At 41.4% G+C, this 23,495-nt stretch overlaps 1 protein-coding gene across 3 annotated transcripts in view; it reads right to left on the bottom strand.

Moving 5' to 3' along the window:
- Nucleotides 1–8,492: 8,492 nt before the first annotated feature.
- The window catches only part of mpp3a (MAGUK p55 scaffold protein 3a), an 89,086-nt gene continuing 74,083 nt past the window's right edge, over nt 8,493–23,495 (bottom strand). For all 3 annotated transcript variants that reach the window (XM_078529695.1, XM_078529696.1, XM_078529697.1), the window contains 6 exons: nt 20,864–21,025; nt 20,468–20,548; nt 18,886–18,979; nt 14,244–14,352; nt 12,167–12,295; nt 8,493–9,501 (listed from right to left, as the gene is read on the bottom strand). In XM_078529695.1, coding sequence (XP_078385821.1) covers nt 9,322–9,501; nt 12,167–12,295; nt 14,244–14,352; nt 18,886–18,979; nt 20,468–20,548; nt 20,864–21,025 — 755 coding nt within the window. In that variant the 3' untranslated portion in view covers nt 8,493–9,321. The remainder of the gene's footprint in view (nt 9,502–12,166; nt 12,296–14,243; nt 14,353–18,885; nt 18,980–20,467; nt 20,549–20,863; nt 21,026–23,495) is intronic.

Raw genomic sequence — 23,495 nt, 5'->3', positions numbered from 1 at the left:
AAGACGTGTTAACCTGATTTGCATTAGCCCACTCATTATTGATAACTTTCTTGGTTAACCTTCTTTATGGGGTAGATTATCACCACTTGCCATATTGTCTTTGTACTTTTTAAAAAACAATTCATAAGAATTGAGTAAAATGTTATAATTTAATCTCAATCTTGATATTCATTTTGATTTATATGTTCTGAATCACTTAATTAAATTATAGACTTTTATCTCTGAACCATCCATAATCGTATATAATGTCAAATTCTATTAGGATAATTAGTCCGAACAGCAGAGACATATGGTATTATTTTCCCATTATTATTCTACTATACCAGAAATCCCATTTCATACCCTATGTTTATTGAAATGTTCTAAAAGCAGTCTTACAAAATAATATTGCTAATGTTCTTATGTTCTCAATGGTTAAGAAGATTAACACAGATAAAATGGCAAGATCGGATAAGGAATGCCACATTGCAATCGTGGTCTGAGAATGAGTTATTTACTAACCCATGGGAGAAGACTGTTTAGATAATTGGGGATGAGAAATTTGCTCACAAGAACTCTAAGAAATGTACTGGAATATAAGTCAGAGGTCCACAGATGGAGAGGAGAAAAGCGCCAAGTCAGAGAAAGAAGATCGTGTAAGATGCAGAACTGATAAACAAGCTTACAGGGTTGCTGTGGAATAGGGCACCAGGCATGACTGGAGTGCCACATGTGGCAAAAAATCTCAGTGCAAGTGAGTAAGAATTTACATTGCATTTATATTACATTTATAATTGGCTCAGTGCCAGCACTCTCCCATGTGAAGCAGAAGGTTGTGGTTCAAGTGTCACTGTAGAGCCGAACACACAATTTAGGGTGACAGTGCTGTACTGAGGCAGCAGCTGCCCGGTTGGAGGATGTGTTTTTTGGATGAGGCATTTAAACTGGAAGCCCCGTCTGCCTTCTCAGATGGACATTAAAGATTCCATGGAATTATTCGAAAAAGAACGGGGGCATTTCCTCAGCGTCCAGGCCTCAGATAATTTGGTCATTTTCTTTTTGCACTTTGAGGGAGTTTGTTGTGCACTGCCATGTTTCTTGCATTTCAACAGTGACTGCACTGGAACAAGTACTGAATTGGGTAAAGTGTTTTGATATGTCCTGATGTCATGAAAGGAGCTGTATAAATGAAAGTCTTTCTTTCTTAAAATGCTTACACTTGGAAAATTTACAGATATTGCATTTTAAATATTAACAGTTTTCCATTATACACCAGGAGAAATAACCCTTGAGTGAAGAAGATCCCATAGTCTAAAAATTGTGAACTGTTGTGAGCCTTTCTCATGTTTTGAAATTTCCATAACATTTATAAACACATCAATTTTTAATGCATTTGAAAATTGGTTAAACATTAAACAATGAAGCATTTATGATGACATTTATTGTGACATCACAGAGACAGAGAATTTATTATTAATCTAATGTGAAAACACAATTTTATATATTTTTAGACCTGTGGGATGAATTCCAGTTTGAAGCAGTTTATAATGGTGAGCAAGTATTGATGGTGAATCCTGTCTTTTAAAAAAAAAATAGTCCAAATATTTATTCTGTATTAAACTTTTAGATGAAAGAAAAGTTTGAATCTACAGCCAAAACCTTCATGCGTGTGTTTATCACCATCAAACTTGACTAGTCCAATGCTCCACTCTCTATAAACTTCAGCTCACCTAAAGATCTGCTGCACCTATCTTAAACTGCACCTCCAGTGCTTGTGCCCACTGACCTACTTTGGCTCTAAGGTACCAAAGATTCAGGTTTAACCTTGTGTTAAGTTCCTGATGCAGAAGTTGAAACTCCTCCATATCTCTGTACCCACCTCCAATCCTACAACCTTTCCTTTCAACATATGATAAAAAATATATATAAAAGATAGAAAGCAATAGAAATTAATTGATGATACTTTGAGCTCCACATTGTTCATGTACTAAAAGCATGGACAAATTAGTCATGTTTGCCTAAGTAAGCGACATCTTTATTAAGACCAGCGTTGCTGTAGCAATAGGAAATCAGAGTTGTGTCAAATATTGAAACTGCCTTTCAAAATTGTGCTGTGTAAGAATTTGCCATTTATTTAACTTGCACCAGAATGGATTTATTTTTAATGATGAGATCTTTATGAAAGTTAATTTTCCACAGAGATTAAAGGTAACTTATTGTTGAAGAGATGAAAAGTTTCTGTCCTTTTATACAAGATCTCAATCAGAGGATTAGGTTCTAACCTTTGAATCATTTCCTACTATGATGATAACAGAGGTATCATCTTGTATAATTGAGCATGTTCATCTTAATCGTTTTCAGTGATGATCTATGCCTAGAAGTTGTCTGGGGTGAGGAGCAATAAAACCCACAATCTGGCTAAACCAGCATTCACCTGTGATAATCCTCATTTTGATTTTCTTATGATAATTAACCACCATTAATGGGCCCAATAATAGCTAAGGATGTCAATCCAACTTTATTTAGTGGCAAATTCTGGAATTTAAAAAAAAATTAAGAGCAGTTTATTGACTGTGCTTGTTTTATGGTTTGTTCAGCTCAGGATTTTAAAGGACTGATTTTGTAGATTTAGAAATGTTGAAACAGAAGTATTTACTGTTAGGCATGTAATCAGAAAGAAAGACTCAACTACAACTGAAAATGATATGCTTCTCCACATGTTGTTCCGTTGTTTAAAAAAGGCTCCAAAAGTAAACCAGGTAATTACAGGCCAATGAGCCTGACGTCAGTAGTAAGTAAATTATTGGAAGGTGTTCTGAGAGATCGGATATACAATTATTTGGACAGCCAAGGGCTGATTAAGGATAGTCAGCATGGCTTTGTGCGTGGTAGGTCATGTTTAACGAACTTTGTAGAGTTTTTTGAGGAGGTTACCAAGAAAGTAGATGAAGGAAAGGCTGTGGATGTTGTCTACATGGACTTTAGTAAGGCCTTTGACAAGGTCCCACATGGGAGGTTAGTTCAGAAAGTTCAGACACTTGGTATCCATGGAGAGGTTGTAAACTGGATTCAAAATTGGCCGTGTGGGAGAAGACAGAGAGAGGTAGTGGATGATTGCTTCTCAGACTGGAGGCCTGTGACTAGTGGTGTGCCTTAGGAATCTGTGCTGGGACCATTGTTGTTTATTGTCTATATTAATGATCTAGATGATAATGTGGTAAATTGGATCAGCAAGTTTGCTGATGACACTAAGATTGGAGGCGTTGTGGACAGCGAGGAAGGCTTTCAAAGCTTGCAGAGGGATCTGGACCAACTGGAAAAATGGGTCAAAAAATGGCAGATGGAATTTAATGCAGAAAAGTGTGAGGTGTTGCATTTGGGAAGGATAAACCAAGGTAGGACATACACAGTAAATGCTAGGGCACTGAGGAGTGTGGAGGAACAAAGGGATCTGGGAGTTCAGATACATAATTCCCTGAAAGTGGCGTCACAGGTAGACAGGGTTGTAAAGAAAGCTTTTGGCATACTGGCCTTCATAAATCAAAGTATTGAGTATAGGAGTTGGGATGTTATGGTGAGGTTGTGTAAGACATTGGTGAGGCCAACTTTGGAGTATTGTGTGCAGTTCTGGTCGCCTAACTACAGGAAGGATATCAGTAAGATTGAAAGAGCGCAGAGAAGATTTACTAGGATGTTGCCGGGTCTTCAGGAGTTGAGTTACAGGGAAAGATTAAACAGGTTAGGACTTAATTCCTTGGAGCGTAGAAGAATGAGGGGAGATTGATAGAAGTTTACAAAATTATGAGAGGTATAGACAGAGTAAATGCGAGTAGGTTCTTTCCACTTAGATTAGGAGAGATAAACACGAGAGGACATGGCTTTAGGGTGAAAGGGGAAAGGTTTAGGGGAACATTAGGGGGAACTTCTTCACTCAGAGAGTGGTGGGAGTGTGGAACGAGCTGCCATCTGACGTGGTAAATGTGGGCTCATTCTTAAGTTTTAAGAATAAATTGGATAGATACATAGATGGGAGAGGTCTAGAGGGTTATGGACTGGGTGCAGGTCAATGGGACTAGCGGAATAATATTTTGGCACAGACTAGAAGGGCCAAATGGCCTGTTTTTCTGTGCTGTAGTGTTCTATGGTTCTATGTGTAGTTTGTGGTGAAAATACATCTACATTAATTTCTTGGTTCTAGTTATATAGTCTTTTCTATACTTATAATATATTCAAATAACTGAAGTCTGACATTTCTGATTTTCCACAGGGGAGGACAGTTGAACAGCGCAGCAATGGTTTTAAGCAATTTACTGCTCAATTGCCTATGGATGGAATGATGTTCAACTGATCAAAATGCTGATGACTTTTTTTATTCATTCACGGGATGTGGGCTTTGCTGGCTAGGCCAGCATTTATTGCCCATCCCTGGTTGCCCTTGAGAAGGTGGTGGCAAGCTGCCTTCTTGAACCGCTGCAGACTAGTTGACTGTTGAAAAGCTGGGTGGCGGCTGGATGGGGAGGGGGAAGAGTGCTTAATTTTGAGGGAACTCACGGTCTTGGGCAGTCTGTCTCAACACTGACATTGCACCCATTCAACGTAACAATCACTATACAAATATTTAGTTGAATTAACCCCAATTCTATGGGTGTGTTAATTGCTACCAGGTTGTTTTTATTTCTCCCAGGGAAAACTGCTGCACCTTTCCATGAATGTTCATTAATAACTGGCATCAGTCAGTAACAGCAGAGTTTTCAAAAACAAAGTGACAGTTTTGGCATTTGCTTTTTTACAGATTGGGAAACGGGGTGAAGTATACGCTGAAAATTACAACCTCAGCTGACAATTAAGGTGAATCATCCCAGATTTGCACTAAGTGTGGTAGCGGACATGAAAAAGGATGTTCTATCCGCCGGCCGCGGTGACAGGTTTTCATGCCGTACCATCCCGCCTCACCAATAATACATTCACAGGAAACAGCTGGATTGCTGCCGGGATTTGACTGCCAAGCTGTGACCTCAGCGCTTCCTCACTCCGGGCGCCATATTTAAAGAACACCAGAGCACAGTCCACTTCATGTCTTCAGGCCAGGGCTTCTCCAGGCGACAGACGGCCCCGAAATCAAAGGAGATGGCAGCCCTCAGATTTAGTGACGCCTCTCTGGGGCGCCTGCTGGGCACAGTGGAAGGCCGCCCCGATGTCCCCTACTGCAGCTCTGGCCACAGAAGATCCACTAGAGTCACCAATCCGGCCTGGGAGGCAGTGGCAGCAGCGGTCAGTGCCACCAGAGTACAGGGGAGGTCAGCCATCCAGTGCAGGAAGAGGATGAATGATCTCATCCGTTCCACCAGGGTAAGTGAATCACCTCATCACTCTCAACTCACACACTCACAAACGCACCACACACCCACAGGGATCTCACACCTCAAGGGACAACACTAACTCTCACACACACCCTCACACCTCCATCAGGCTCATATCCTCTTGAGCACGCATCCTCATCCTGTCCATGGCTCCACTCACCACACCAACATTCCACACAGTGCCATGCATCCTGCTCACACTCTCACCATCTGTTTTCATGCAGGAAAAGCTGGCTCACAACAGCAGGGAGAGGTCCCGACCATGGGTACTGTGGCCCACATTAAGCCCCTTGCTCACTTTGAGCAGCGTGTCATCTTGCTGACTGGTGAGTACCTGAACCGTGCCTGTGGAAATGGTGAGGTCAGCCATGGAGAACCTGGCCCAGCAGAATGCAGAGATGACCGCAGGCCTGCACTCCATTGCGGTAGTCACGGGTGAGTTCCTGCAGTGGCAATGCGAGAGTGAAATGTCCCTCCAGGTGTTCCAACCCCTCGATGAGTCAGGCTGGGACCCTCAGGCACCCGAAGGGAGGAGGAGCAGCAGGTAGACACTCTGGGCAATCCACTCAGGAATCTCTGAGGCAGTTCGCTCCGTCCAATTCCCCTTTGCCTGTGATCCCCTCAACCTCGTTCTCTGTTACCTCAGAGGGAGCAGCTGGCCCACGGGAGGACAGCCAAAGCAAGCCAGGGCCCCGAAGTCCTTGGCTCTCCAGAGGATGCATGCCAAAATCATCAGAGGCAATAGGGCCAACCATTGCACAGGCTGTCTCCACCCCTACTGCGGATGTCAGGGCAGCACCTAGAAAACGTGATAAGCCTGGAAAAATTAATAAATTCTGATCACAAGTAGTTGCACGGGTGAACACATTTTGTCACTTGATGATCTGAAAATATATTCACTTTCACTGAGTAATGTGTAATGTTGCCTTTCAGCTTCATTTACAGGTTCTGTGAGTCCTCCCACTGCATTCACCCCACCTCCCACTAGCAGCTCAGCTGCATGCAGCTGGACCACGAGTGATTCTGGAGGGAGTAGTATATGTGGCAGGACCTTTCGGAGCCTCGTGCCAGCGCTCTCCCACACACACGGAGCCTTCATCTCACTGTCCTGAACATTTTCAATGCTGCCTGCTGGGGTTCTCTTTCAGTTGTCCCTCTGAGCCGACCCGCATCTTCGCCCACCCACTGACTGCACTGCCATGCAGCGCCTGTGCCCGTCCAACACGAGGCTTCGCTCACTTTCAATTTCGACAACCATGGTCAAGTATATTGTCAGCTCCCCCACCTTTTCCCCTCCCCCAATTACCCATGTTCTTTCCTCCATCACTATCGACCCCCAGGCATCACCTTCCAAATCCCCGCTGTCACCTGCCAACCAGACCCCTTGTTTTCCCCGGATGTCCAGGTGAATGTTCCCTACCTTCCTGAGAATCCCACCCCCAACCACATTGACCTCCCTGACCTCCTCCTTCCTACCCCCAGGGTCCGTGTCTGCCTCCAAATCCCCACCAACCACCCTCACCGTCCCTTCTACCTTTACCGATGTACCCTTACCCTCCCACCATACCGGCTCCCTCTACCCCCTCATACACACTATTCCCTCCTAACACACCCACCCTCAGTTCTTTCCTCAGGAGGCAGTCATTAACTCCACAGGCACCTCCCTTGCACGTTCACCTGGACATCCCTCCCCCCTTACTCCTTCCTCCACCCCTACTCCCTCCTTCACCCTTTTTCCATCCTCCCCCCTGACATCTTCCCCCCTCCAAACTCCCTCCACCCCCAGACACCTTCCCACCCACTGAACTCCCTCCCTTATACCTTCCTTCCCCTTTATACCTATCTCTCCACTTGCTGTATTCTGTCCCATTACACCCTCCTCCTCCTGTATTTCCTCCTCCCCTCTCCCAACCTCACCCCTGACCAACACCCTTGTTCCCACCCCTCCCAACCTCACCCCCTCACCCCACCAGAACACCTTCCTCTCCCTGTCACACCTAGACTTTCCTCTTGCACCACCACCCCCCCCACCCTTGTTCACCTTCCTCTCCCACTCACGGCTAGGCCGCTAGACCTTCCTCTCCCCCACCTCGCCGATCATCCATAGCAGCTCAAGGCCAAGATTGTGATGTTCCGAAGCAGACCCAAAGCGTCAACGGAGACCTTCCGCCTTCTGAGAACTGCTTTTTGGCAGAGCCATGCCCATGAGAATCCACCCAGCATGCGATGCATGTGTTCTCCAGTGTCCAATCGCTGTAGAGCTCCAAATTTTCTGCTCCTCGGATCTGAGAAAGACCCTAGCAGTAAGTCCCGACTTCTGCATGTCACACTTGTCCAGATGTGTTCTGGGCCGGCGTGTTATCCCACCGGCATAATGGTAAATCTGGCGTGGGGGGACGTTTCCAGTCAGGCTTATGGGTTCACGCCGGCCTCCAGTGGGATTTGTGTTCCGCCATCAGATGATCCCGCTGTGCTTCCTTACTGGAGTGAAACTGATTTCTGCCCCTCACACTGAATGTTTCACCACCCCCACCACCCCCACCTCCGCCATGGCGCCTGCTGCCAATGGGACCGGATGATTCCGCCCTTAGTCTTCAGTCTTCCATTATTTTTGACAGTCATCTCTCATCTCTTTTCAGATCCTCTTAAAAAGGAAATAGCTTGTAATCTATGGATGAAATGCTCGTCACAATGAATGCTTTTAGCAATGTCTTCCTTCAATGTCAAGTTCCCCATTGACTGTCATAGGAGTGGTCATAGAAAGTTCCGCTTTCCATAGAAAATGTTTTATGAATGTAATAACTTTTAGCAACCCCTTGTTACAAAATATCTGCTTTAAAATATTGCAATTTAAATTTTTGTGAAAACCTTGCTGTCACGGAATTAGAGCTGGTTGTCTGGTTATTCTAGCTTTAGAGGTAACTACCAAATACAGGCAACTCTTTTAGAAGCACCTTCAACTCAAGTCAAGGCGGAAGTATCGAAGATGATTTTTCATTAGTGAAGATGCTCATATTCAGCTGCAGGGCAACTTTCCACTTATTCCATGATTGCTAATCATGAAAGGAAATTACACGTGTAAAATGCAGCTATATATTTATGATATAATGGACTTGTGTCACAGCAAACAGGATTTGGTTAAAAACAGGGGATCCACTGAATTTTAAAAATATTTAATCTTCTAAAAATTACTTGGTTGTCACAAACATTCTTCTTAACAAAAGCTAATTGCCAACATGCATAATGGCCGTTTGATAAATTGCGCCTGTGTGTCCTTCAACCAATTTAATGCTTTATGTACATCCTCTTTGTAAGTATTCATAAGCTGATTTTATGAATGCACATGCCCGACAGGACACCTTACTTGCTGGGAGTGCAAGTTCATAAAATCCGCTCTATGGTCTTTGACTAGCTGCATTTCCTTCATTTCCATGATACTTTATGTATATTATAAAGATAAGAATTATTTTCTTAGAGCTCAATTGTTTCCTTTTGTAAAGATTGATCACTTCATCATTTACTTACTTGGTAGGACTCAGCTGGAGGAAGAGTTCCTCTGGGTGCTGGATGTAGTAAGATCACAAAGACCTCCTCGAAGAATATGCTTTGCTACTCCAGGCACAGAGAGGAAATATTCCCCACCTCCCAATCAATGACCCAAATGTTAATATTCAGCTTGAAATTCTATTATTAATCCTCAGAATTATCCTAAGAACTATTATTTTTCCAGATAAATTAATTTTTATTCATAGTTTATGTTGTTTATATAGACTTCTTTATAGCATATATCCCAATAAGCAAAAGAATGCAGAAATTCAATTTTCTGCACTTGGGTGGAGTCCACTGCAGTCATACATTTGCTTTTCACGTGCATAAGATATCACCAACTTCGGCAATGGAATTTAGCTCAAACCACTCATTTGTATTTGTTTGAAGATCAGAAGGTGGTGCCATATTATGTTGCTCACATTGGTTGGTACAGCTACGAACGGACCCAGTTAGCTGGTACCCAGAATGAGTCCCTCTCTATACTCTCCAGAATTGTTTTCAATTCACTGCATGAAGTCTGAAGGTCGCCTTTCACCAGGACTTTATCGATGAGATGACCATAGTGCTGTTCAATATAAGTTGCTGACTGAACCATTTCCTGGTATTTGTCTTCCTGCAATTGGAGAGCAGAATTTTTACTGTAAGACCAATACCATGTTAGTACACAAAGACTGAACAAAAAAAAAATGATAGGAAATCTCATTGGAAATGGAAATCCTTTCACAAAATACAAATGACTTAAACCACAGACAATTATTGTGGGCCAGGTTTTGTTATCGAAATAACAGTGAGGCTAACAGCAACCACCCTTTTTCTGCAGAAATTAGACAGCAGCTTCTGCTGACCATACATGTGCAGTTAAATGTGGCAATCTGGAAATTATTGTCTGAGGTGCAGTGTTCCTCCAAACCCTTCCCAAAAAAGGGCACCTTGGCCTCTGCCTCCCCATTCAAAATATATTAAACAGCGTGTAATTGCTATACTAATATCATAGATACAGACTAAGCTTGCCAGAATAAATGGGGCCTGTCTATTGTAGTGTAAGGACCCATTTAACATCTCATTGTGATTCGAATGATTTTTCTTTTTGTCTTGTAGGATTCCTTCCAGGGAGACGTGTGCAGAGCTTATACGTTACAAGTCACACAGGAGGATTGCAGCTCAGTTGTGCTGGCCCCTACTTTGGAGGTGAACCTCCTGAATGGAATGCTCCAGTCAAGGGCAAGATCTCCCAGATAGACCTAGAGGCTTATAAGGGTTAAAGTATAACATTTGGGTATTATAAAGAGCAATATTCCTTAATTAAAACTACAGTGACATAATGTGTAGTCAGGACCATATATAAGCAGAGGTGGAGAGATTTGATTTTTAATGTCAATTAAAATTAACTCCTAAAAAGTGTGGAGTCCCATTTAGTCACATTTTAATTGCCAGAGATTTAAGAAAAATAAATGTAAATACTTTTTTTACTTTTACATTGTTTTTACACTCTTTCTCTTCATCCAATCTTTCTTTCCCTCTCTCTTTATTTCACCTTCTCTACCTGATTGGACATTGAATTCAATATCCCAATTGGTTGTCCACAAGCATTACCCAGACCTCCCTGTCGCTTGCCATTTCAACACTCCACCCTGCTCTCTTGCCCACATGTCCGTCCTTGGCTTGCTGCATTGTTTCAGTGAAGCTCAACGCAAACTGGAGGAACAGCACCTCATCTTCTGACTAGGCACTTTACAGCCTTCCGGACTGAATATTGAGTTCAACAATTTTAGATCATGAACTCTCCTCCATCCCCACCCCCTTTCCGATCCTCCCCTTTTTTTCCCAATAATTTGTATAGATTTTTCTTTTCCCACCTATTTCCATTATTTTTAAATGTATTTCCATCCATTGTTTTATCTCTACCTTTTAGCCTTTTTTGATTCCTTCACCCCACCCCACTCCCACTAGGTCTATCTGTACCTTGCTTGTCCTGCTTTCTACCCTTAATTAGCACATTCCTTAGATAATATCACCAGCTTCAACACCTCTTTGTCCTTTTGTCTGTGACATCTTTTGGTTATCTCCACCTATCACTGGCCCTCTATCCAGCTCTACTTGTCCCACCCCTCCCCTTAAACCAGCTTATATTTCACCTCTCTTCTATTTTTACTTAGTTCTGTTGAAGGGTCATTCGGACTCGAAACGTTAACTGTGTCCCTCTCCGCAGATGCTGCCAGACCTGCTGAGTTTTTCCAGGTATTTTTGTTTTTGTTCCCAATTGGTGGTACTTGGCTCAAATTCTTCGCTGCTCATTAATGATTCATCAGCCTGTTTGACTAAGAAGATACACAGCTGCTTGCCCCAATCTCACAGTTTGCAGAACTCCGGTGCTTTTTGGCTTCTAATTTACCATAAGCTCCAGCTGAAAACCCCACAGGAGGTCAATATGGGAAAGTGCAAACTTAATAAAAGGCCGTGCTGTATATTTGCCAATGGGAGTGAAATCCTGCCCATAATTTTTTTTGATGTGAATATAAAAGTCATAAATTACCAAAGTGGCGCAATGGTTTCGTTATCATTTGACTGTCTTTTTAGATCATTGTTGGAATGTATGGCATAATTCAGATCTTTAAATACGGAATATTAAAGTCAGAGAGGCTTCCACACCCCACCATCTCAATTTTCTGCTCCTCTCTCTTAATGAAAGCCAAGTGATATGCATAATGGACAAGTGATATGCTACCACACATTTTCACTCCTGCATGGCTTAGCGCTACTCGAGGTACTCGCTCACCCATTAGGCTACCAGGGGAACTTTCAGGAATACTGCTACCATTAAATAATGTTTCAGCATTCTTGCCATATTACTGATGTTTCTGTTAACTTAGTTCCCTCATGTTCAGAAACTCATCCACATTGCTAGCAACACTAGTATATTTTTGTAGCCACAAAGGATAGTGAATCATTTGTACATGACGAAGAATACTGCTTTAATATGGGTTTGAAATCTGTGTGAATACTACTGGAGATTATACTAGTTGAATCTTGAAATGGCACTTTTATATGAACTACATGCTTTTCAAGTGATTTACAAACATTGCTACAGCCAGCAGCAAACTTGTATCCTAGTGTTTACAGTAAAACGCTACATACTTGACTTTGATGGAACCAAAATAAAGGATAATTTTCTTGCTTCTTTCTTCTCCCATTCTCTTTTCTGTCTGTGCATGTGAAATTTAAAGTGAAATTCTCAACAAGAATACCTTTAAATGCTGCTTTGAACTGATTGGACTTACTTCTAATTCTTTAACACTGCTATTTCCTGACACTTCAGCTGTCGATGTGTTTGCCTTTGGTTCTTGAAGAAATGGCTTGACAAAGATCACATAAGGTTTAAACTCTGCTATCCTGAGGTTTTTGATTGTCTGTAAATTCAAAAAAAAAGAGCAACTTACTTATACTCAAATGAGAACTATAAAAAAGATATAACTGTAGAATGGACACTATATCCATAATAGACATCATTCTGCTCCTGGATATTAAAAAAAGACTTTGCATTTATTCTGGAGCTTTTCCAATCTCTTGGAATGATCTTAACAACGAACAACTCTGTTGTGCAGCATCAAATAATGCAGCCATTTCCCATAAATAACAAGAGACCCAGAGACCCAGGGTAATTCTCTGGGGATCCAGGTTTGAATCCCATCACAGCAGATGGTGGAATTTGAAGTCAATAAAAAAATGGAATTCAAAGTTTGATGACAACCATGAAACCATTGCCGGTTGTCGTAAAATCCCATCTGGTTCACTAATGTCCATTAGGGAAGGAAATCTGCAATCCTTACCTGGTCTGGCCTACATGTGACTCCGGACCCACAGCAATGTGATTGACTCTTAAAATGCACTCCAAACAAGGACAGTTAGGGATGAGCAATGAATGCTGGCCTAGCCACCGACGCCCACATCCCATGAACGAGTAAAAATAAATGACCAGATAATCTGTTTTTGCTTACAGTATTTTGGGATAATGTTGGCCAAAACCAGGAGAATTCCTTGTTCCATGCTCTGTCTGTTAGTCTATCTTAAACCCACCATACAGAAAAGTATTATCAACTGAGACATTTATAAATGCCTAGTTGTAACATAGAGGAACAGATTATTAAAACACTTAATTTAGTTTGTTTATTCATTAAGAAAATCTTCCTCTTAAACAGATTTGATCGAATGGATTAACGTTAACTTCCTGTGTAATTTAAATGATCAGATCACATTGAACACTTGAGATCTAAAGGTACATTTTTTCAAGAATGTAAGTCATGCAATACCCATCCATCACATTCTGCTTCAGGACAAGTCCTAACTCACATCTCACATGAGATTCTTGAGCCACTTACGAAAGATGAATAGCTGAGGTGGTCTCCTCTTGCCTTCTTCATAGTTTTTATCTTCAAAATACTTTCTTCCAAGGGAGACTACAACCCAACCCAGGGTAAAAAGCCCCACCTACTCTTTAAGATGGAGGTTGGGGGAGATGTAGCACCTGCACCCATCAGAAGCGAGTTCCCCTGCTGGACATCAACCCAGTAATTAGAGAGCATGGGCAGGATTTTCCCATGGGCTTCGGGGACCCTAATGTCAGGACCAAACTGGGGTCTCAAGCCCACATTTGCTGGGGGCCACACAGGACCGCCTCTCTCCCGAAGGTTGACTTCTCCTTCCTCCAACCCCGTCAATGGGGCATTGGGCCCCCAGCCTGCCGCAGGGTTGCATTTAGCTGGCAGCTTCCCCAGGTGGTGGGCAAGATGCCAGCAAGCCTGAAACAAATCGCCCCTAATTGGGGTCTTAATTGTTTAAATTGACTGCTTTGTGGAGCAGGCATCCGATCTGTACTCCAGCCTGGCCCTGTGAAAGGTCTCCAGAAATGGTTGTGTTAGGGAGCTATCCCAGCTCCTCCCAGCTATTTTCCTGCCCCACCCCCACCGTCCCCTCACCACCCCCCACCAACCTCCTTCCATGGGGCCAGGAAAATTCAGCCCATGGTTTAATTGCCAGTTGCAATGATTGTCTCAAACCCTTCACCTTCAAATGTAGAGATGGAAATGCTCCTGCTAGTTCAAAGGATCACTCCCATGCAGGTGCACAGTTTTAATATTGGTGCTAGTGCCCTGGACCCTCCTGTGTGTAAATGGAGTGAATGTGTAACATCAAGATTGAAGAGGTGGCTCTCTAATGTAAATAAGCTCTGTTACAATGAATGTGCCTTCAAGTTTTATCGGCCAGGCAAAAATATTTTCACATTTCACATGGTACTCTGAATTATTCTCCTTCTCTAAATGCTTTATCATTGAGAGCAACAATTACCAAAGAACTTACTTGAGGATTTGCATCCAGTAAGCAAATCTTTTTTTTTAACATAATTGTACGAATGGAATCGACATTTATTCCATACAGATTGTCTTTGTATTCTCCATGCTCGACAAATCTAAAATAAAGAATAAAGGCCAACAATTTAACCAGCTGTACTCAATTTCAAGCCATTTCTGTTTGAAGCATTTGGACACAGTCTCTGTATGTCACTTTTCATATTGTTTACAATCTGAAGAAGAGCAGAGAGTTTGACTGATTTTCTATCAATATTCCTCCTTCAACCAACATCACCAAAATATGAAGTCATCCAATGTACATGGTAACCTGTGTGTTGATGCTGAAGATGTGGGCAGGGTTCACAATAAGTAGTTTGTCTTTGTCTTCACTAAGGAGAGGGATGATGCAGACATTCTAGTTAAGGAGGAAGAGTGTGAAATACTCGACACAATAAGCATTATGAGAGAGGAAGTACTGGAGGGACTGGCACCCTTGAAAGTGGATAAATCGCCAGGGCTGGATGGTTTGTATCCCAGGCTGTTGAAGGAAGCCAGGCAAGAAATAGAAGATGTGCTGAGAATCATTTTCCAATCCTCACTAGATACAGGCAAGGTACCAGAGGATTGGAGGTCTGCAAACGTTGTACCAATATTTAAAAAGGGTGCAAGGAATAGGCCAGGAAATCATATGCTGGTCAGTCTGACTTTGGTGGTGGGCAAATTATTGGAATCAATTCTGTGACACAGGATAAACTGTCACTTAGAAAGGCAATGATTGATCAGGGATAGTCAGCATGGTTTTGTTAAGGGAAGATTGTGTCTTACTAAGTTAGTACAATTTTTTGAGGAAGAAACAAGGAGGATTGATGAGGGTAGTGCAGTGGATGTTGTCTATATGGATTTTAGTAAGGCATTTGACAAGGTCCCACATGGCAGACTGGCCAGAAAAGTGAGATCCCGTGGGATACAGGGTGGAGAGTTGGATCCAAAATTGGCTCAGTGACAGAAAACAAAGGGTAATGGTTGCTGGATGTTTTGTGAATGGAAAGCGGTTTCCAGTGGCGTTCCACAGGGCTCAGTGTTGGTGCCCTTGCTGTTTGTTGTACATATCAATGATTTGGACTTAAATGTGGGAGGCTTAATTGGGAAATTTGCGGATTACACAAAAATTGCCTGTGAAGTTGATAGTGAAGAGGAGAGCTGTTGTCTTTAGAAAGATATAAATGGTTTGGTTGTGGGCAGACAAGTTGCAAATGGAATTCAATCTGGAAAAGTGTGAGGTACTGCATTGGGGAGGGCAAACAAATCAAGGGAATACTCAATAAACGGAAGGATATTGAAAGGGGTTGAGGAAGTGAGAGACCTTGGAGTGTGCATCCACAGGTCCCTGAAAGTGGCAGGATAGGTAAATAAGGTGGTAAAGAAAGCATATGGAATACTTTCCTTTATTGGATGTGGTATTGAATACAAAAGCAGGGATGCACTGATCCATCCCTGTATAAAACACTAGTTAGGCCGCAGCTGGAATTTTGTGTACAATTCTGGTCACCACATTACAGGAAGGATATAATTGTTTTGGAGAGAGTACAGAGGAGATTCACACAAATGTTTCCAGGGCTGGAAAATTGCAGCTATGAGGAAAATTGGATAGGCTAGGGTTGTTTTCCTTACAACACAGGAGGCTGAGGGGTAAACTGATTGAGGTGTACAATATTACGAGGGGCCTAGAATAGGGTAGACAGGGAAGACCTGTTTCCCCTAGCTGAGGAGTCAATTACCAGGGGGCACAGAATTAAGGTGATTGGAAGAAGGATTAGAGGGGATATGAGGAAAAACCTTTTCACCCGAGGGCGGTGGGCATCTGGAATTCACTGCCTAAGTTTGTGGTTGAGGCTGAAATGCTCAGCTCATTTACCAGGTACCTGGATTTGCACCTGAAGTGCTGTAACCTGCAGGGCTACGGACCAGGTGCAGGAAAATGGGGTTAAAAAGGAACGGCTGGTTCCTTTTTGTCTCTTTTATGGGCCAGTGCAGGCACGATGGGCTGAATGGTCTCTTTCTACGAAGTAACTTTTCTATAGTTCTATGGTTCATTCCCTGTTTGTGCCACCTTATTGGGCATATCCTTGCTATTGTGTTTCCCTGGATAACATACAGAGGACATATGGTTCAGAAACAGGCCATTCAGCCGAACCCCTAAATACTGGTGTTTATGCTTCAACTGAGCCTCCTCCCATATTTTCTCATCTAAATCTACCGTCGTAACCATCTGTTCCCTTTTACCCATATGCGTGTTTAGTTTCCCCTTAAATACATCTATACCATTTGCTTCAGCCACTCCCTGTGATGACGAGTTCCAACAATTAATTGGTTATGACATACTTTGACATGTTCTAAGGATGTGACAAGGTGCTATATTAATACAAAGCTTTGTTCCCTTGACGAAAGTACACAGTGTAGTTGATAGCATTACTACGGGCATGCTGCTCTTAGGGGCGAAATTGATTTTTCTCACATGGGCTGCAGCTTAAAGCACTGGTGCAGACAGCAGTAACGGAAAAGCAATTGAGCCAGTGCTGTTGCCTCCGGAAGCTTTATGATGTGATTGATGTGGTAGCTTTCTCCAGTAACAGTCAGCAGATAGCTGGTACTTTCAGAGGCTGCGGTTGCCATGTCCTCTAGCTGCCAGCAGGTGGAGTGGCTCTCTCTTTCTAAACTGTAGGAGCCTCCCTCTCACTGGGTAAGTGTGGTTTCACCATGCTACAGATTCAGCCCAGAAATGGGCTGTACAGCATTAGAACCCTCAACTTCTTAACTGCAGCATAAATGTTTGCATTGTTTCTGCTAAATTAGATGCAACATAAGAAACTAAGACCACATTTTAACCCATTCAGAAATGCTTCTGAATGACAATGAAAGGAGCTATAGCCTAGGTCAGCAAGTTTGGGACAGAGTAAGTACTCAAGGGACACAAAATAATGAATTTCACTATCAATATGTTGGTTTTAAGTTGATTCTTTAGGAGCATAAGAATTGCTGGACAATAAAAGAGCAAGATCTATTTAGTTCACCTTCTACTGTCCTGGTAGTCACATGATACACCAATAATGGAGTTGTTAACCAATAGAAACAAGGAAATATTCACTGTTGTGGTAGTGAACAGGTAGATTTAAGATTGGAATCCATTTTGCTGGAAACCATTATCAAGAATGTTATAGAAAACTGTAAGGATACTAGAAAATCATAATGGGATCAGGCAGACTCAACATGGTTTTGTGAAAGGGAAATCATATTTAACTAATTTAATAGAATTTTTTGAGGAAGCAATAAGCAGCATTGATGAAGGAGAACCTGTAGATGTGGTGTACTTGGATTTCCAAAAGGTATTTGATAAGGTGCCAAGTCAAAGGTTGCTACACAAAATAAGAGCTTATGGTGTAGGGGGTAACATATTAGCACAGATAGAAGATTAGTTAGTTAGCAGAGAGTAGGGATGAATGGATAATTTTTGGGTTGGCGAGCTGTAACTAGTGGAGTGCCATAGGGATCAGTGTTGGAGCCTCGACTACTTTCAGTCTTTATCAGTGACTTGGATGAAGGGACTGAATGTATGGTAGCTAAATTTGCCAGTAATACCAAGATAAGTATGAAAGTATGTTGTCAAGAGGAGGTAAAGAGTCTACAAAGCGATATAGATGGGCGAGGTGAGTGGGCAAAAATTTGACAGGTGGAGTATAATGTGGGAAAATGTGAACTTGTCCACTTTGGCAGGAAGAATAGAAAAGTAGTATACTATTTAATTGAACAGAGATTCCAGAACTCAGTGGTACAGAGGGATCAGGGTGTCCTGGTACATGAATCACAGGAAGTTAATATGCAGATACAGAATTTGATTAGGAAGGCAAATAAATGTTGGTGTTTATTGCAAGGGGAATGGAATATAAAAATCAGGAAATGTTTTTGCTGCTGTACAGACCATTGGTGAGACCACACTTGGAGAACTATGTACAGTTTTAGTCTCCTTATTTGAAAAAGTATATAAATGCGTTAGAAGTGGTTCAGAGAAGGTTCACTAGACTCATTCCTGTGATGAAGGACGTATCTAATGAAGAAAGGTTGAACAAGTTGGGCCTTTACCCATTGGAGTTTAGAAGAATGAGAGGTGATCTTATGGAAACATATAAGATCTGAGGGGATTTAATAGGGTGGATACCAGGAGGATGTTTCCTCTTATGGGGGAGGCTAGAACTAGGAGACATAGTTTAAGAATAAGAGGTCTCCCTTTTAAGACAGAGACGAGGAGAATTTTTTTCCCTCAAAGGATTGTTAGATTGTGGAATCCTCTTCCCCAGAAAGCAGTGGAGATTGGGTCATTGAATTTATTCAAGGCACAGTTGGATACATTTTGATAGACAAGGGAGTCAACGGTTATGGGGAGCAGACAGGAATTGGAGTTGTGACCACAATCAAATCAGCCATGATGTTATCGAATGGCAGAGCAGGCTCGAGTCTGGATGGCCTACTGCTGCTCCTAAGTCCTATGTTCCTATGATTAACCATTTTTAATCCCTCTGCTAAAAATAACTTGATATGGAGGACTTGATGGATTTCCTGATGCTGAAAGGCTGATTCCTTTACTAAAATGAGCCTACCTGTTCTTCTGAATATCTGCTTCAAATGATAGTTTACTGACAAAGTGATATTCCAATCCTTGCCTCTCATGGACTTTCTTTTGCCTTGTTGTTGCTGCATGTAAATAAAATGAGCAGTTAGAAACACAATAATCTTTGAATATAGATCACAATGTCACTTCTTTATTTGTTTATGGTGTTGAAACCAATCTTTGAACAAATAAGATGTGGGTTGAACATCACATTCAAAAGCAGAAGTTTTTGGGTTTAAATACTTCGCAGGATTCACTCATCCTTATATGTTTGCGTGATGGATAAAATGATTACAGGGATGGATGTGGAACAAGGAGCCGCACACTGTGAATGCCACATTGTCCCGGTATCTGTCTACAAACACTCTGGAGATCAACACTGGACCAAATTAACTGTCACATCATTAATCTCTGCAGGCAATCTCTCTTGAAAATTAGCCTCATCTTTCATACTACAGTTTGGATCCTAACTTGTTGTCTCTCTGCTATTGGTCAGAATAAATTGTTTACTGGAAAGTCTTCTGAGACACTCAGATCTGTGCTATGTCATAATCTCAGGACTTTTTGATCGGCTTCCACAGAATGGATTTGAAAAGGGAAAGTTAATTTTCATTTTGTTTTTTTTACAAATTTTGAAAATGACATTTTCAAAAAAGGCTGTTACCACGCTAGTTGGAAACTGTTATTCCTACAGACAGAGCAATCAGAAATTCATTGGCTTGTTGAGGTAATCAGAAAAATCGACAGTAGTGCTACCTTCCTAGGCAGCACTGATTCCAATGGCAACGCTATGACATAAATGCACCTTTGTGCACCATAAGTTGGGTGCCTTCTCAATGGATTCAGATTAATCATTTTGCATCAAGGGTGAGCACACGCAATGGCTTGCAAAATGCGTTTGTACTTAATAAAGGTTGCTTGGGTCAGAGCATCATTTGATGCCACCTTCTGGATTGTTCCATTAAACACAGATGTAGGTCAATGAGCCCAAAACAACACTACAGCTGGAGAAAGAATCTGTATCTAAAATGAAGGTTTGAATTAACCCATCTATACTCGCCTCAATTTTAAATTTGGGGAAAGAGGTCAAGAAATTAAATCTGTTTTTGTACTGAAGTGACGTGAATCTTAAAGACAGTTTCCGTTTTCTATGGGTACGACTTCACTATTAATAAGTTGATGTCTCAATGTCTTACACAAACTATTCATCCTAAAAATGAAAAATGGTGAAACTTACTGGAACTAAAAACAGTTATACATATATCAAATGGAAGATTAACTGACTGAGAACCTGCTACTGGCTGCAATATAATTTCAGGATCCTGATGACAGTGTAAACCTTGGAACCCTTGGTGTCATTGAAACCTGCTAATTATACAATGGCTGTGTAATGTAATTCCAATCAAACTGTTGTTCCATATAAAATTTGCATTATTTTGAAACATCATAGGGATGAGTTACTTTCCTATGTGATATTTTTCCCTAATTATCACTTGGAACAAGTGAGTTATTTTACGTGGTCAGTCTGCACCGAATAATTTTACAAAGTTAATGAACAAACTAATACTTACAAGGAATAGCTACACTGTAGCGGTTAGGATTCTCTGCGATTATTCTTTGTCTCATCTCATTAACCTTTGCTCCTATAGAACCTGCAAATATGCACAAAAGTCAGGAGATAAAATGAAATGGCTCCAATTAGGTCTGATCTCCACATTGCTATGTGCTGTTAATATAACTTTAGATTTTGATTAGTACTCAAGATGTCTGTTTTTAACCAGTTTAACCCATTATAAAGTCTTGCACAACACCTAGCAGTAGTATCAATGAGCTTGATGCAATAATATTCCTGTTTCTTTCCTCCTCGTAGTACTCTCCATCTCTGCCATCCCCCTAATTATATGGAATTGCCTGAGTCTGAAAGTATTCATGTAATTGTGCTACATTTACTGAATGGTGGGACTCACCAACGAGGACCACCAGTCTGTACACATCATTAGGGCGACGGTGGTAGACAACCACTTCCTCGTAGGTTAGATATTCCATGTCCTTCTGCTCGGTCTGTTTCTCTTCATTTTGATTTGCTTGTCGGTCTTTCCTGCTGAGCCTGAAACTTCTCCGTAAACCAGCTGAAACACAACAAGAGCAACTTAGAAAGAAGCAATAGCACAATGCGGCTCAGTATGTCCAACTTTACCACCCCACTTACTATGATATACCACTGTATGATGTACTATGTAAATACAATGTAAATAGCCATGAAATATTTCTATTAAAATAAGTAGATGTTGTGATAGATTGGACAGATCACAGAGATCCATAGAGCTGAGAGAGTCCATTTAGCCCGTGTTGCCAGTCCTTCCACAGAATTGTATGGTGTTTTCATATTGTTCCTATTGTTGTTTGCAAATCCCTCCATGGCCTTGCCCCTCCCTTTTCAATTAATGCCATTGCTGAATTTGACTAATTTGCATGGGATTTCTGGATTTAGTGCTTTAAGTCAATTAGATGTAGCAGGAGCCCCAGTACTCCTCTCATTACATCTCCTCAACTTTATGAAATTACAGATACGCCACACCATAGGCTTCCCCCCACATCCACATGAATCTGTTCCATCACAAATCACATGACATATGGAGAGGATGTTTCCTCTTGTGGGAGAATTTAGAACTAGGGGTCATTGTTTAAAAATAAAGGATCTCTTATTTATTGAGGAGAATTTTTTTCCCTCAGCGGGTAGTGAGTCTTTGGAACTCTCTCCTTCAAAAGGCGGTGGAAGCAGAGTCTTTGAATATTTTTAAGGCAGAGCTAGATAGATGTTTGATTAACAAGGGGGTGAAAGGTTATCGGGGGTTAGGCAGGAATGTGGGGTTGAGGTTACATCAGATCAGCCATGATCTTATTGAATGGCGGAACAGGCTCGAGGGGCTGAGTGGCCTACTCATGCTCCTAATTGATATGTTTGTATGTTTGTACGACATGGAAGAAGAGCTGGGAGAAGCACTGTGATGAAAATACTGACAATTAAACACATGACAGGAAGTGACAGCACCAAGAATGATCTACACCAGACATATGCTTGGATGTATTATTGCGATCTGCACAGAATGGTTAAAGCATTTCTACTCTACAGCTCCTGAGATAGCGAGACAATACATCTTAATAAAATATAGGAGCCGCCAAAGATTTCAAAGTTGGAGCTAAGATGCAATAGAAGCAGAATAACTTCCCTCTATGTTACTTGAATGGGAGAGAGAAAATATTGATTAAAATCAATGCTATGAATGCTTCTTTTCATTGTTGTTTTTTCACACTTTTTGAAAATGGACAAGTGTCCTTCCGTAAGGCTACGGGCATGTGGATGTGATGAACAGGTAACTGAAACTCTATTATCAAGACAAACCATAATTAGCCAGTTGTAATAAATTGGACCAAAAATCTAGTGAAATTCATAAGAACTGATACACAAAAAAGCGATATGACTTGGAAATGTATGGGAATGAATCAGAAGCTGTTTAAATTTAAACTAAAACTTCCAAATCAGCTAAAAGTGCACACAAGAATGTAACATGAGTTTGCTTAGCCATTGCACTTAACATTCGTTGATGGGAAATTTTAATCCATATCTTCCATATTATTTTGTAGTTCAGTTCTTGTACTTGTATTAAAGTTTCCTTTAATTTGGACAACACCTCGTCATCAAGCAAACTGCAGCCATATCTATTTAAAACTGATTGATTTAAATCAACAACTAGCTTGTTGCTGCTCATTAACTGGGCATATTAACCCTCAGCGAACCCTTTTCCCAGCAACCTATCAGTTTCACTTTCCTGTATTCTTTTAAGAAAGCTTTAAAGTGAAAACTAATGGCAAATGTATTACAAAAATACTGTTATTCCAAAGAGGACGTTTCTCGGGAGGATGAAACCCAAATAACCACAAACATCAGTCTGATTTTTAAAAAAATGTTCAGCAATATAGTGCTAAAAAGTGCTCCAGAGCCCAGGGATGTGAATATTTAACTTCTAATTACAGTCACTTAAAAATTTCTGGAAATGTGAACCTTTGTGGACAGGACTGAGCTCAGCAATGATACCCAGTGACATGCTGCCATTCAAATCTAAGTTTTCCAATTGATGGTAGTCAATTTGAAATAAACCAGTTAATGTCAACGTTAAAATAAGAGTGATCAGAAAATCTAGGCATTGTTGTAAAAGTTCGTTTTAGTGTCTCACTAAGAGGGCTGGAGGCTTGTATGGTTGAACATAAACCGTTTATTGTTAACCCATAATTATATACATATCCAAGGTATGTTTTTATCTCTGTGTTTAACTGCCATGCATAGGTCCTGCTCCATGCTGGCTCCTACCAGACTCCACCCATACAGTCTACTATCATGTAACTCTCTACACCATACCATGGATAGTACTATTCTCCAGTCCCACATTAGCCCTTGCTCTGCTAAATACCCTTATACTACAATGGCATGGTATTATCCCTTAAAGGCAAATACAACACACCCCTTCTTTTTAAAAGAAATCTTTCCTCCCTTCCGATGAAGTATAACTATTTACAATACAATCTTTATTTTACTTGTTA

Source organism: Cetorhinus maximus, chromosome 25 (genome assembly GCF_964194155.1).
Source record: "Cetorhinus maximus chromosome 25, sCetMax3.hap1.1, whole genome shotgun sequence".
NCBI classification, from domain to species: domain Eukaryota; kingdom Metazoa; phylum Chordata; class Chondrichthyes; order Lamniformes; family Cetorhinidae; genus Cetorhinus; species Cetorhinus maximus.
This window is presented reverse-complemented; position numbering and strand designations above follow the sequence as displayed.